Here is a 17096-nt window from a genome sequence, read left to right on the forward strand (position 1 = left end):
TGCAATATGTCAATTTACTGCAGGCACATTTGATTTCGATAGTAAATGCTGTCAGAATAAAATTCTTAACAATGCACGAATGAAACAATGTCGCCGATTGATACACTGCCTTATATACTCGGTTACAAATTCTTTTCTTTGTCCCTTTATTCGTTGAAGGTATTTTAAAGATGGGAATAGAAATTTGTGCACAGAAATAACTTGAATGAATTAAATAAATAGAAAGATTAATATATCTATTAATAATTGTCTTTATACTAAAAAATGTCAGCAATATTATGTGCACAAAAAACACTTAAGAAAGTTGAAGGCCAAATTGTTCATATAATATAAATATGTTTGATAAAACATTACATTCCCATCACATTTTATATTGAAATGAATCCATAACAATACTAGATATTTTATTGCAATCAAACGCAATGCGGGAAATATAATTACAGTGAAACGTAGCCGGTGAATCATTAAACCCGAGAACAGATCATTATTTCACAATACATGTTCGTGTGTCTTATATATTTCCATGAAGAATATGTATTTTAAATTGAAAATGCTAAAATACATTACCTGGCCACACAGCTAGAATATGCGAGGTATACGTTCCGGAGACAAATGAGCCACGTCACGACAAAACCAACATAGTGGGTTTGCGACCAGCATAGATCCAGACCAGCCTGCGCATCCGCGCAGTCTGATCAGGATCCATGCTGTTCGCTATCAGTTTCTCTACTTGTAATAGGGTTTGTAAGCGAACAGCATGGATCCTGATCAGACTGCGCGGATGCGCAGTCTGGTCTGGATCCATGCTGGTCGCAAATTAATTATGTTGGTTTTGTCGTGACGCGGCTCAAATATAGGGGCAATTTACTCCAGTTGTATGGATATATAGTACAGAATTATGAGGAGATCAATCTCTCGATGCCTGTATTTATAGTCAAAACACCTCAACGACATAGTTGCACATGTCAGCTGCCAATCAAAAAAGTGCGGCTATTATTCATAAGAAGTTTAAGGTAAAGGCTTATCCGAAGTTTGACGGAAAGGGCCGAGAGCGTACGGATAAGAGGGCCGACATGTTAATTTGTAAATCATTGTTAAATGGACCACCGAGCTTTTAAAGTGTTTGATTTAGTTTTTCATATGTGAGACGAGGATACTGGAATCTGGACAATTTTCCATCTTCAGAATTTCATACCAATTTTGAAAGCAATTGTTTCATCGAAATAAGTACATCACATGTGATAGATACGGTATGGTTGTATAAAGAAAGAGAAAAAAGTAGAAAAAAAGAAAAACTAAAAAAGAAGAAAACCTGAAATAAAAATAAAATAATATTTTATTTAAAATTTTCGTAACATTCTTCAATCACATAGGGTTCTGTATACTTAGAATAATGTCCGTTTACATCAAATACTGGCGTCCTATCAAAATAGTTGTACGGTTTCAGCATGAAGCCACTGGGCACCGACAATGTCATCGGTAAATCTTCCGATGATGGGTGCATGTAAAAAAACTTCTCACTAACCCAAACGACAAGATCTTCGTTCCGTATAGTTTCGTTATTTAGAAATCGACCTACGCCTTTAATGGCTTGATTTGGATGCGTAAGGTCATACCACGAGGTGGTTCCGTATTGTTCGCTATCGTTTTGTGTTTTGGTAACTGCCAGCATGTATTTTAAATCGTCCCATGCATTTAACATCATATGTTCTTCTAAAATTTCCCACTGACTTTGAATATGGTATAATTCTATAGCTGCGTAAATTGCCCCAATAGTTACGTTCATTTTCGTTGACAACTGCTAAAATATTTCGGTTTTAGAGGGTTCGTTATAAATGTTTTTTCGTATTCGTGAAGTTCTTGTTGCAAAATATCGTGTATTGTTGAAGTAGAAAAATCCTGGTTTTTCAGATATATTAGCAACGTGACTGGAACAGCTCGAGTGCACTGCCTGCCCCCAATTGACGGTTTAAAACTGTTATTTGTCCCTAAAATATCGAGGATCTACTTTAAATAAATAATTATGATTATGAATAGGACCAATTTGGAAGTCCGAAATTCTATATCCGAAAGAGTAGCACTTTTATCAACGCCGAGGTAAGGATCGTTGGGTCCCAGAATGCACCGTACAGAAAACCGGAAGCTGAGAGTAGAGTTTCTAAGCTTTCCATCGAGGAAAAAATTTCCATTCAAGAGTGTAGTCATAGTTCCCAAGGTTCATTGATGCCACGGGATTATCAGATGGTGGTCAGCCAAACCTTTTGACTGAAAGCGCCATAAAGCTTTCTGACCGTCTGCTTCAAACACACACGCGCTTTCATATCCTGGGGATAGCCATACATATATTTAGTGGCATGGAGTAAAGAACTTCGGTCTGGACAGTCCAAGCCGAACCTTGGTCAATCTGTGTATGTAACTGCCAAGTAAAAAACATTGTGTCGGACAATGTCGGTGGTCCTGCCCCATTCGTCTGTGAAGAATAAATAAGCGTCACATCTTGTAAAGATATTTCATATGCTATTTTTCATTTTTAAATCTTACGTCGAAATATTCGCCGGCCCATGCATTGGACTAGAACTAAATTCGAATTGCCAGCCCATCCATTCTAACCTGATGGCCCTTTTAATTGTATACCTTGGTCCCTTAGGTTCGTAGGTTCTTGGTGGTGGTAGATGGGATAAAGGTCTCGGCGGCAATGAGGAGTTTAAATTAAGACCAAACTCGTTATAATGATCTGAATAATACGACTTCGGGAATGACACTTTTCGTAAGGATCCATTATTGTATAACGTTTGCATTTCTTTAAACGAACTGAAAGGCCCCTGTGACGCATAGTAAAAATCTGATGCGTACCATTGAGAAGTATTAGTGCCCGGATGATGAACAATACATGTAATAGGAAGAATTCTTACTGTTAAATAACCACTCATTTTAAGATATAAAAACACCGTTGACAATCGGTCATTTTCACTGACGGAGGGTAACATGCCGAATTGTATACCCACAGTTCTTGGATATGTAGCACCGCCGAAACTTTCACTCAATAACTTTTTGATATCACCCATGTTTATAGAAACAATTCTCATAATACTTCCAAATTCAGATGCATCAAACGGACGTCGGTTAAAATGAACTTTTCTCCATCACTTAATTTTTGTTTCTACTTTTATGTTCTGAAAAGTTTCGTTCAATGGCCCAACTTTGTATTCCATGAAATCCGGTGGAGTAATTGCTCCACGAGCAACGTTTTACTTGAGCAAATCTTCCCGGGAAAAGGACCGCCGTTGTCAAGGTGATCAAGAGCATGCGACTTCTTAACCGGATATAAAGACACGTGTGCTGCCCTATTTTCTGTCAAAGAATAACCTTCAGGAGATATATATCCGCGAACCTCGAGTACTTTTAAAGTCAATTTTATCTCTTCAATAGTTAATGGCGCGAACAAACGACAGTTTAGTTTCATTTCCAGACGATAAGTTTGGATTTCGTGTCGGGCACGTTCTGCATTCGTCACCTGAATTTTCGGTAGTGACTTCTTCCGGTGCCACAGTCGTACATACACACGTGTCTTCTACGTTTGTCTCCGATGTTTGTATAGGAACTTGTGTTGTTTCTTGAGCAGTGGTTGGTGAAAGCGTAGTTTGTTTCATCATGAACGACCCGGATTGCTTTGCAATATTTTGACTTATTTGATTTGGACGCGGAAGAGCAAAACGCCCGATTATAATACCTAAAGCAATACCGATGAAAAAAACGATGGGACATAAAACGGCAAACACACAGTATGGCCCATTGCTCGTTTTATGCTTAGCACCAGAACCTGTTCTGTGAAGTTTCTTCGAGTACGCCTCTGTTGAGTTTGTCCATGGACCGGAAGTCTGGTTATGTGCATTGCCATTGACATGCCTACTGTGATGATCTTGCAGTTCTATGTTTGAAAATTGCTCCCTCGATTCTGACATGGTAACTTCCGGTTCTTCACTACATCTGAAATGTAAGGCAATAGTTATAACTAGTATGTATACACTGTCGGGTACGTGAAACGGTGCAGATTTTCCGTGATACGGTGCTTACATCCAATATGGAGGAAGGTAAACAACAAGAAAGTACGTGTAATTTTATTTCTATGTATTTAGACAAATCCGTTTATATTGTAAAAGAAGAATATTTGCATGTAACGTAAAAATAAATCCACTATAAGATCAATAAGTTCACAATGTATGTAACATATGATATATATGAATTTTTAACAAAAGACATTTGTAAATAAAGAAATCATGTACATTTATTTACCAACGTTTTTTTGTGAAAAAACAACATTTATATTATATGTTACATACATTGCGAACTTATTGATCTTATAGTGGATTTATTTTTACGTTACATGCAAATATTCTTCTTTTACAATATAAAATGGATTTGTCCAATTACATAGAAAATAAAATGAGACGTACCTCTTAGTTGTTTACCTTCCTCCATATTGGATGGAAGCACCGTATCACGGAAAATCTGCACCGTCTCACGTACCCGACAGGGGTATAGTCAGTCATGTTGTTTAAAGTAGTCATGATTTATTATGTACAAAAAGTGTTTACTTTATGTGATATAGGAAGTCAATTAGGCATATCTTACCAAAGCATTTAATACAAAACATTTACTATGAAGACTTTTTTGATAAAATAGTTCTGTTTTTTTTTAACTAATTAGTTATGAAATGTTTTAATTCAGTCATTTTATCTGGTATTTTAATAAATATTTTTGATAAAGAATTAAATCTCTATTAAATCCTTTTCGATATAGATCTCATGTTTGTCAATATTTAAGCAATTCAGTCCTGAACAAAGTATGTGAACCTTGAATTAATTAAGGTGATTTATATCTCAATTCTTTATTGCTACATACTTATATATATCGTCGATCAAACGGGTAAAAAAATACCATTAGGGAAAAACAATTAACAATCGTCAGGTTGAAATAAATGTATGCTAAGGCCAGACCAAATAGATGTTACAACAATCGTATACAGCTTTAAGAATGAATGAATGCATGAGTGAATGAGTGAGTGAGTGAGTGAGTGAGTGAGTGAGTGAGTGAGTGAGTGAGTGAGTGAGTGAGTGAGTGAGTGAGTGAGTGAGTGAGTGAGTGAGTGAGTGAGTGAGTGAGTGAGTGAGTGAGTGAGTGAGTGAGTGAGTGAGTGAGTGAGTGAGTGAGTGAGTGAGTGAGTGAGTGAGTGAGTGAGTGAGTGAGTGAGTGAGTGAGTGAGTGAGTGAGTGAGTGAGTGAGTCAGTCAGTCAGTCAGTCAGTCAGTCAGTCAGTCAGTGAGTGAGTCAGTGAGTGAGTCAGTGAGTGAGTCAGTGAGTGAGTCAGTGAGTGAGTGGATCGGTGGGTAGGTCGGTGAGTGAGTGAGTCAGTGGATGGACGGACGGAAGTGCCCACAATTGGGGTTTATTTGCTTTTTCTTTGACCTTTATGTGGCATTTTTTCCCCATAAACTAGTATAATTACCACATAAACCAGTCGGTTTATGGGATTTCCTTCTTTTTTTTTAACTAAAATTTATGGACGGAATGAAGCTCATAGACCATTAATTGGATGTTCGCCCCGGACAAACGAATGAATGGCTGTTTAGGTGGATGGAAATTTTTGCAACCCCAGATGCAAGTTTATTTGCAACGCATGGTCTATAGGCTCCAAGTACTGAAATGACGAGTTGAAGATAGAATAAACCTGTACACGGACACTCATCCTTTACTGTCAAATGAATGCGCTCGTACGCACAAACGAATTAATATTTTAGTATTACGCATAGACCTGTATAAATCTATTTCAGAAACTAAGATTTTTGTTTCTTTATGTAAAGTAAATCATTTAATCTTTTTTTAGTTTAATACCATAAGTACTAATGAAGCTACCTTCCGATTTTTACAACATTTACCTTCCTTTACAAAAGTGGCGGCCATTTTGGAGGTCAATATTCTTTATAGTTTCATTGACAATATAATATTATTACATGTTTGCTGTGTAAACATATTCCTTCTACTGATATACCTAAATCGGTCTTTCATTAAATGTTTATTCCGCATCAGTAGCCAAAAAGCTCAAATCTCCGCAGGTATATTTCGTTATATTTCTATAGCCAAGTGTATTTCAATGGCCATATGTAAATTGTTTTCCACATAAAAAGACCCATGACAGATAATCAGTCAAATAAACACCTCAATATAGGCCTGTCTTTAGTATATCTAGCTAGTCTATATGAGCCGTGTCACGACAAAACCAACATAATGGGTTTGCGACCAGCATGGATCCAGACAAGTCTGCGCATCCGCGCAGTCTGATCAGGATCCATGCTGTCCGCTTACAAACCCTATAACAAGTAGAGAAACTGATAGCGAACAGCATGGATCCTGATCAGACTGCGCGGATGCGCAGGCTGGTCTGGATCCATGCTGGTCGCAAACGCATTATGTTGGTTTTGTCATGACACGTCTCATATGTGGTTTTCTCGTGTCATTCATTACTTTATGACTCAATGTGAGTATTAATTCACAACAAAATATTGCGGAACTTCTTTTTGTTCCAGAATAGTATGTAGTAGTATTTTATAACTTACAGTTTCATCAGGGTAACTTATATTTTAATTAGGTTTTAGGTGATATCAAAACTTTTAAGGGCTTATTATACGTGTATGTGTCTATTTTTATATTTTGTTACGGACACCTTAGGCTCACCTTTAATGAGAGGCACGTGTTTAGGCACCGACATTCTATAAGTTACAGAATAAGTTAAGTAACATGGAGAGCTTTTCCAGCATTAAATATTTAGTTATATTTTAAAATTAGATATGCCCAAATATTTCCAAAGAACTACTTTGTATCGCGGTGTAATCGGCCACGCATGCTGCCAGGTCGTTTATTTACCATGAATGATTTCTGAAAAACATTTGGCACTGTATTCATGAGAATTTGTATGAGTAAAATTGAAAATAATTTGCTAATATCCTTTAAACATTTGACATAGAAATTCTTTAGAATAATCGTCTCGTTTGTTAATGAAGTTATATTACAATTGTGACAGGTTTTATTCAAAGTATAATTCCATTTTGAAACTTTGACATTACATTTTGCATTGAATGTAAATTCATTTACCACGCTTTGGTGCTATTGTTCAATATGTGTTAATTAGCTTCCTTTTCGCAATTAAGGTGAACCTTTCCCCTGTTTAGATATAATTTGTCACAAACCGTGCAGTGAACTCAACTTAAAAAAGTCAGTGGTGAATAGCTAATTATGGTAAATATAAAGAAATAACGAAAAATGCACATTTTCTTTCTCTATCTGCGCTTGCGATTCATTTCATGGACAGTTTTCTCATTTCTAATAAACATAGTTTATATTTAACACATCTATACCATAATAAAACGTTAATCCATGTATATATTGTAAAATTAAAATGTATTGCGAGAGATTAGATTTCGTTAAATTCGCGAAGTGAAGATTTTCGCAAAACTAAAAAACTAAATTCTCGCAAGCACCTACCAAATATAATTGTTTGCAAAGTATATTCTGTATATGTTTGAGAGAACTGAAAGAAGTCAATCTGGAATATTTAATCCCGCCAATGAATCCGAAATGTTGTTTTCGCGAAATGTGTGCCTTGCAAACATATCTTGTTTTATAGTAATGAACTGCGTCCGTATATTTGAAATGGCCAAGTCAAAGTTACTACGTGCAAGAAGGTACCTATAGCATAATATATATGAAATATAGTCAGAATAGTTTGTTTGTTTGTTTGTATTGTTGTTTGTTTGTTTGTTTGTTTGTTTGTTTGTTTGTTAAACACATTTTTATCATATCTTTGCGGTCGATCCACCTAATCGGCTTCGAATTCCCTGTTTAACTAACCTGTACTTACAAGTGACCGATTACTAATCCCACATGATTCCTGAATCGACAGAGTAACATATGACCATTAGAATCTATGTCAAAAATTAATTGTCAAGGAGAAATTGCGGCTCGCCCGACCCCTGTATTACTTTCCAGATGCTTTACCATTTTAGCAAATTAGCCAGACTTTTCCGAATATCTTCAGACAAATAAATGAAATTAAAAAATCCATTAAAGTGGATTGGTCTACAACGGGCAAATTTTCCATACGTATCTAAAATGTTTACAATATAATAGAAATGTAATTATAAAGTATTACTAGCAAGTTTCTAAATTATTTAGTATGAGCATTATATATAGTGAATAATTATACTTTGTGCTAGAACAATTCAATACCTGAAATATAAATACTAATAAATGTAGTATTATTTAATGTATCACAAACCTTCCGCCAATCCGGTATAGACCAATTCACTTTAAAGAACACTATTCGCCTCAAGATAATAATTATGTTTCATACTGCATGTAAAGGTTATATAAATCATTACCTTATGAATTATCGGTTTAATTACTTATGACATTTGTATATTTCCTTAGTCACTCTCGCCTAAAAAGTGACTGTACACTATATATACTCAGTGATATGGGAGTAGCAATAGATATGATTTGTTAGTCAGCAGCAGCAGCAACAACAACAACAACAACAACAAAAACAACAATTAACAGGCACCAACAAAAAAGTTAACATTTAAGAAAAAAAAAAGCGAGAGCATTGAGTAATGTATGAATATGGTTGATCAATTATATTCTCATCGATTTTGTATAGTATTTTACTTAGATTGTAATTGTAAATATAGTTAAAGTAAACGAGTAGTACTCATATATTACAAAAAAATAACTGCATGGGGTGTGATTTTGCTTGCCCACTCCACTGTGTCTAAATACAAAATATATGATATATAAATGAGAAATAAAACTGTTCATTTGAAATATAAGAGAAAACCACTTAAATTTGCTTTAAAATACTTTAAGCATACAGGCATGAAATTGGCCGTCTTTCTCCCATTCATTGGTTAGGCACTTGACTAACTCAACTGATCGCGATGACCTGTGAAGTTGCATGTACATGTTTATTTACTATTTACATTTGAATTTGTTTACAAAAAAAGTCCTTACCCAATTTATTTATAGCAACGCATTTGGAAAAAATCAATAATACAAATCAAAATATACATATACATGAATACATGCATATTTGCATATATACAATATGTTATTAAATATTCTGATATTAACCAAGTCTATACATAATTATGTTATATACTTACACTAATGATAAATATCCAAACTATATTAATCATAATTACTCCAAATTATAAATATATAATCTATCCACGATACATAAGGCATTATATAAATTTACTACGCTTGTCCCGTATGTAAAACACGTGAAGTGGTATTCCGCAAAAATTCACGGTCCGTTACCATGCAAGCGTTTCTCCCTAGGGTGTAATATTTACACACTTCCGTATAAGATAGATAAATATCTATATAAAACACTTTATCAATTATTACTATAATTATGGTGAGATATGGACGTGTAATTAGTAAATGATACCACGTTGAAAACATATCTTACTCATTGACAGAGGAGGGGACGTTAATTAGTGGTACAGTGGAGCCTTGCTAATCCGAACCCTTCTAATCCGGAATCCTTTCTAATCCGAACGAAGTGGCCGGTCCCGATTTTATTCGTTCTATTTTCAATAGTAAAAAACCTTTCGGATCCGGAACCTGTCTACTCCGAATTCCGGACGATTTTTTTAATTTTTGTCCTTATTTTACTATAATATTTACCTCTCGGATCCGAACAGATTTTGCCAAATGTCACACCTTCATTCAAAATAACAAATAATCGCAGATCTTGCAGGTGTAAACATACACCAAACTGATATGTGTTATTTCGCTTGATTAATGGGTGAAACGTATGATCTGTGAAGGTGTGAAAATTACACTTATATTGCCTTGACATCTTCTATAATTGCTTAATTGATTGTTTTTCGTCAGCTTCTATAAATATTTTGATATAATTCAAAAGAAATATCTTTTAATCCTTTGTAATGGATTCAATGATACGTGATTAAGTAATGAAAATTAATGGAAACTGTCAGTGAATTCGGATAGTCGCTGATTCGGATATGAGTAAACAACAATTGACAAATGCTGGTACGAATATTCAATCATGTCTCGGCCTCCTGTTTCACATCGTAGGTTAACTTACGCTTGAGGACATAATATTTTTGCTTATTTATTTATTTTTATTTCTTTATTTTTGTATTCACATCATAAAATGAACGATAAGAGACTGCAAAAATAAAATATCTAAATTGCAATTTCAAATGCATTCCCGTTTTCTTTCCTTAAACTATTTTGCAAATAACATGAAAAAACATGTAAAAAAACCTTCTAATTCGGAAACCTTTCTGATCCGGAAACCTTTCTAATCCGAACTTTTCTTCTGGTCCGGACGAGTTCGGATTAGACAGGTTCCACTGTATTTACCAGTAATTATTATACATCAGATATCAGGTGTTAAACATCAACTATATGTCGATTGTAAAAAGATACTAAAGTAACGCCGATTATATCGCATCTAAATGCGATATGAAAGTTATTTAGTGCCTATAGTTAAAAATAAAAATTAAACAGACTGTAAAAGTGAATTAAATATTCCTTATTATTACTGTTATAATCCTCACGATGATGATGATGATGTTGATTATGATGATAATAAGGCTTATATTTACTCGTAACTTATATCAAAGCTCTTTTAACATGCACAATTTAATATATATATATATTTTTTTTGCATTTACAATATTTTTTTTATAACAACTAACTTTTATTTTTCTGCAAACAAGCTTAGGTGTGATTGAGTCTGTTCATGAAAGATCATATGTTAACACCCCCCCCCCCTCAGCGGCTGAAGGGTATTCAATCTCCAACACTATAAGTACTGGAACTTTTTATAGCTGCCACCCTGCTGTTGGGAAGTAAAACGTTAAAGAAAAATCATGAATGCGCTTGTAGAAAGGATATTTTACATTATAACATTCACTTTATCCGGTGAGATATATTTGATATTAATTGTCGCATACATTAGAATACTTATAGAAATGTTATAACTTTCCACAGGAAGTAGGCAGACTAAAAAAAGTGTAAAGAATAAAGTATCGGACTTTAATTGATGCGTAGCGTTTTTGAATTTACATGCACGGTTGAAACCGGTGCTAGGGGGGCGGTAGCGTGAGAGCTGTTATAGTTGCCGTTTGCACTCGTGTACAGATTCATATAAAGCGAGTCTGTAATTTTCACATTTTTGTTTTGTTTTTATTGTCCTCGGCATATCTCCAAAGTTTTCAAAATAAATGTAAAGCTATGTCAAAGTATCAGGCCGATTTGATATTTCATTTATGACCATTTCAGTGCAAGGTGCATGTGAGAGTGGCTGGGTACAGTTTCAAGACTCGTGTTATACTCTCGTGACGGCATTTAGACAGTGGACGGACGCTAAGGTTTCATTTTTTTTTCATTCTTTTTAAAAACATATCTTTATTCAGCGAAAGATTATAACCTTGTCATACACAAAATTGATGTAATTGTAATCATTGCACTGTGAAAAAAAAATTTCACTGACGGCATATTTTTTGTTCTGACGACATAACCATTCTGACGACATAATAATTGTACTGGTGACATAATCATTGTACTGACGGCATAATCATTGTACTGATAACATAATCATTGAATTGTGACATTACCGTTGTAATGTGATTTAATCAGTGTGCTGTGACATAATCTGTGTACTAACGACATTATCATTGAACTGTGACATAATCGTTGTAATGTGACGCAATCATTGTAATACCGACATAATCATGCATTGCACTGACGACAAAATAATTGTACTGGTGACATAATCATTGTACTGACGACATAATCATTGTACTGATGACATAATCATTGTACTGACGACATAATCATTGTACTGATGACATAATCATTAAACTGTGTCATAATCGTTGTAATGAACTGTGACATAATCAGTGTACTGACGACATGATCATTGTACTGACGACATAATCATTGTACTGACGACATAATCATTGTACTGATGACATAATCATTAAACTGTGTCATAATCGTTGTAATGAACTGTGACATAATCAGTGTACTGACGACATGATCATTGTACTGACGACATAATCATTGTACTGACGACATAATCATTGTACTAACGACATAATCATTGTACTGACGACATGATCATTGTACTAACGACATAATCATTGTACTGACGACATAATCATTGTACTGACGACATAATCATTGTACTGATTACATAATCATTGTACTGATGACATAATCATTTTACTGAAGACATCATCACTGTGACGAAGACATAATCATTGAATAATTTTTGAACTTGTTGCACCATTTCATAAACTGTTTTTGGCAGGTTAAAAGTGAGACCATCTGAAAAATATGTGCAAATTGTTGTATGTTGTTCAAAATATCGTTAGTTTGAAATAAATTAAGCGATTTCGAGTTAACCAACTTAACAATAATCGCTAAGGATCACGCATGCAAAATATCAATTCGGGCCTGTTCTTAAGACAGTTACAGGCTTCTAACGTAAAAATACTGCCGTGGTAGGTACGAATAACACTTTGTAGTGTGTAACATAACAGACAAGGCACCTGTCATCACTAGCGCCGGTTATATGGTGTGTAAATCAATTTGTAAAGTTGACAAGTCCTGCGAAAAAGGTCAAACAGCAACAACAACGACCGTTAATTAGCACTGTTGAATTCCCTCACTGCTTATGACACAATCCAATTTCTTTTGACCGTTCATGTTTCATAAATTACGTTACCTTTATTTAGCAAAGTAATTTATTATCCCGTTGACTCACTCATATGACTAACTTATGAATAAACATTGTTTTTGGGGATCTGTATGAGGTAAATACGTAGAATGTTAATCCCTAACGTAAAGTGACGTTATAAACACGTATTAAGTGGTTATACTGTTGTTTTAATTAAAGGCCCATTGTGCCTCAGAAATACAATCATTTTTATTTCTGAAAAGCTTTTTTGGTATCTTGTTACAGTTTCTAAAAAACACACGCATTTGCTATATACTTGAACTATCTTTTGCGTCTATATTTTCGTATAGCTGTATAGCTATAGTTCTGTTGGCAATTAGTATTTCATATAGAAGTCAACATTGTGGCGCCGTTATATGTCGCAACACCGCTAAATGTCGAATTTACCGCTAAATATCGCACCATTGCCGCTAAATGTCGCAAGTGAGTGAGTGAGTCAGTCAGTCAGTCAGTCAGTCAGTCAGTGAGTGAGTGAGTCAGTGAGTGAGTCAGTGAGTGAGTCAGTGAGTGAGTCAGTGAGTGAGTGGATCGGTGGGTAGGTCGGTGAGTGAGTGAGTCAGTGGATGGACGGACGGAAGTGCCCACAATTGGGGTTTATTTGCTTTTTCTTTGACCTTTATGTGGCATTTTTTCCCCATAAACTAGTATAATTACCACATAAACCAGTCGGTTTATGGGATTTCCTTCTTTTTTTTTAACTAAAATTTATGGACGGAATGAAGCTCATAGACCATTAATTGGATGTTCGCCCCGGACAAACGAATGAATGGCTGTCTGGGTGGATGGTAATTTTTGCAACCCCAGATGCAAGTTTATTTGCAACGCATGGTCTATAGGCTCCAAGTACTGAATAGACGAATTGAAGATAGAAACCTGTACACGGACACTCATCCTTTACTATCATTTACCGCATAGACCTATATAAATTTATTTCAGAAACTAAAATTTTTATTTATGTAAAGTTCTAATCTTTTTTAGTTTAATACCATAAGTACTAATGTAGCTACCTTCCGATTTTTACAACATTTACCTTCCTTTACAAAAGTGGCGGCCATTTTGGAGGTCAATATTCTTTATAGTTTCATTGACAATATAATATTATTACATGTTTGCTGTGTAAACATATTCCTTCTACTGATATACCTAAATCGGTCTTTCATTTTATGTTTATTCCGCATCAGTAGCCAATAAGCTCACATCTCCGCAGGTATTTTGTTATATTTCTATAGCCAAGTGTATTTCAATGGCCATATGTAAATTGTTTTCCACATAAAAAAGACCCATGACAGATAATCAGTCAAATAAACACCTCAATATAGGCCTGTCTTTAGTATATCTAGCTAGTCTATATGAGCCGTGTCACGACAAAATCAACATAATGGGTTTGCTACCAGCATGGATCCAGACAAGTCTGGGCATCCGCGCAGTCTGATCAGGATCCATGCTGTCCGCTTACAAACCCTATAACAAGTAGAGAAACTGATAGCGAACAGCATGGACCCTGATCAGACTGCGCGGATGCGCAGGCTGGTCTGGATCCATGCTGGTCGCAAACGCATTATGTTGGTTTTGTCATGACACGTCTCATATGTGGTTTTCTCGTGTCATTCATTACTTTATGACTCAATGTGAGTATAAACAACCAAAGATTGCGGAACTTCTTTTTGTTCCAGCATAGTACATAGTTTATTCATGTGGTAGTATTTTATGACTTACAGTTTCATCAGGGTAACTTATATTTTCATTAGGGTTTAAGTGACATCAAAATTTGAAAGGGCTTACATGTATGTCTATTTTATATTTTGTTACGGACACCTTAGGCTCACCTTTAATGAGAGGCACGTGTTTAGGCACCGACATTGCAAAAGTAACACAATAAGTTAAGTAATACGGAGAGCTTTTCCGGCATTAAATATTTGGTAATATTTTAAAATTAGATATGCTCAAATATTTCCAAAGAACTACTTTGTATCGCGGTGTAATCGGCCAGGCATGCTGCCAGGTCGTTTATTTCTGAAAAACATTTGGCAATGTATTCACGAGCAATTGTATGAGTAAAATTAAAAATAATTTGCTAATATCCTTTAAACATTGGACATAGAAATTCTTTAGAATAATCGTCTCGTTTGTTAATGAAGTTATATTACAATTGTGACAGGTTTTATTCAAAGTATAATTCCATTTTGAAACTTTGGCATTACATTTTGCATTGAATGTAAATTCATTTACCACGCTTTGGTGCTATTGTTCAATATGTGTTAATTAGCTTCCTTTTCGCAATTAAGGTGAACCTTTCCCCTGTTTAGATATAATTTGTCACAAATCGTGCAGTGAACTCAACTTAAAAAAGTCAGTGGTGAATAGCTAATTATGGTAAATACAAAGAAATAACGAAAAATGCACATTTTCTTTCTCTATCTGCGCTTGCGATTCATTTCATGGACATTTTTCTCATTTCTAATAAACATAGTTTATATTTAACACAACTATACCATAATAAAACGTTAATACATGTATATATTGTAAAATTAAAATGTATTGCGAGAGATTAGATTTCGCTAAATTCGCGAAGTGAAGATTTTCGCAAAACTAAATTCTCGCAAGCATCTACCAAATATAACTGTTTGCAAAGTATCTTCTGTATATGTTCGAGAGAACTGAAAGAAGTCAATCTGGAATATTTAATCCCGCCAATGAATCCGAAATGTTGTTTTCGCGAAATGTGTGCCTTGAAAAAATATCTTGTTTTATAGTAATGAACTGCGTCCGTATATTTGAAATGGCCGAGTCAAAGTTACTACGAGCAAGAAGGTACCTATAGCATAAGATATATGAAATATAGTCAGAATAGTTTGTTTGTTTGTTTGTATTGTTGTTTTGTTTGTTTGTTTGTTTGTTTGTTTGTTTGTTAAACACATTTTTATCATATCTTTGCGGTCGATCCACCTAATCGGCTTCGAATTCCCTGTTTAACTAACCTGTACTTACAAGTGACCGATTACTAATCCCACATGATTCCTGAATCGACAGAGTAACATATGACCATTAGAATCTATGTCAAAAATTAATTGTCAAGGAGAAATTGCGGCTTCGCCCGACCCCTGTATTACTTTCCAGATGCTTTACCATTTTAGCAAATTAGCCCAGACTTTTCCGAATATCTTCAGACAAATAAATGAAATTAAAAAAATCCATTAAAGTGGATTGGTCTACAACGGGCAAATTTTCCATACGTATCTAAAATGTTTACAATAATAATAGAAATGTAATATTAAGATATTCTTATAAATTATTACTAGCAAGTTCTAAATTATTTAGTATGAGCATTATATATAGTGAATAATTATACTTTGTGCTAGAACACTTCAATACCTGAAATATAAATACTAATAAATGTAATATTATTTAATGTATCACAAACCTTCCGGTATAGACCAATTCACTTTAAAGAACACTATTCGCCTCAAGATAATATGTTTCATTCTGCATGTAAAGGTTATATAAATCATTGCTTTAATTTATTATCGGTTTAATTACTTATGACATTTGTGTGTTTCCTTAGTCACTCTCGCCTAAAAAGTGACTGTTCACTTTACACAGTAATATGGGAGTAGCAATAGATATGTTTTGTTAGTCAGCAGCAGCAGCAGCAGCAGCAGCAGCAGCAACAACAACAACAACAACAACAACAAAAACAACAATTTTAACAGGCACCAACAAAAAAGTTAACATTTAAGAAAAAAAAGCGAGAGCATTGAGTAATGTATGAATATGGTTGATCAATTATATTCTCATCGATTTTGTATAGTATTTTACTTAGATTGTAATTGTAAATATAGTAAAAGTAAACGAGTACTACTCATATATTACAAATAAATAACTGCATATGGGGTGTGATTTTGCTTGCCCACTCCACTGTGTCTAAATACAAAATATATGATATATAAATGAGAAATCAAACTGTTCATTTGAAATATAAGAGAAAACCACTTAAATTTGCTTTAAAACACTTTAAGCATACAGGCGTGAAATTGGCCGTCTTTCTCCAATTCAATGGTTAGGCGCTGATCGCGATGACCTGTGAAGTTGCATGTACATGTTTATTTGCTATTTACATTTGAATTTGTTTACAAAAAAATCCTTACCCAATTTATTTATAGCAACGCATTTGGAAAAAAATCAATAATTACAAATCAAAATATACATATACATGAATACATGCATATTTGCATATATACAATATGTTATTAAATATTCTGATA

At 34.5% G+C, this 17096-nt stretch overlaps 1 protein-coding gene and 1 pseudogene across 1 annotated transcript; one reads left to right on the forward strand and one right to left on the reverse strand.

Moving 5' to 3' along the window:
- Positions 1 to 1318: 1318 nt before the first annotated feature.
- On the reverse strand, positions 1319 to 9460 carry LOC132748311 (putative amine oxidase [copper-containing]; annotated as a pseudogene).
- Positions 4050 to 11461, forward strand: LOC132748335 (asialoglycoprotein receptor 1-like; the record flags this gene model as incomplete). Its single annotated transcript, XM_060737921.1, is given in 2 exon segments — positions 4050 to 4106; positions 11373 to 11461. Coding segments are annotated over 2 exon segments (114 nt in total), but the record flags the coding sequence as incomplete, so codon positions are not given.
- Between the last annotated feature and the right edge of the window lie 5635 nt (positions 11462 to 17096).

Source organism: Ruditapes philippinarum, unplaced genomic scaffold (assembly GCF_026571515.1).
Source record: "Ruditapes philippinarum isolate M1 unplaced genomic scaffold, ASM2657151v2 ctg6029_1_1_1_1, whole genome shotgun sequence".
Classification (NCBI taxonomy): Eukaryota; Metazoa; Mollusca; class Bivalvia; order Venerida; family Veneridae; genus Ruditapes; species Ruditapes philippinarum.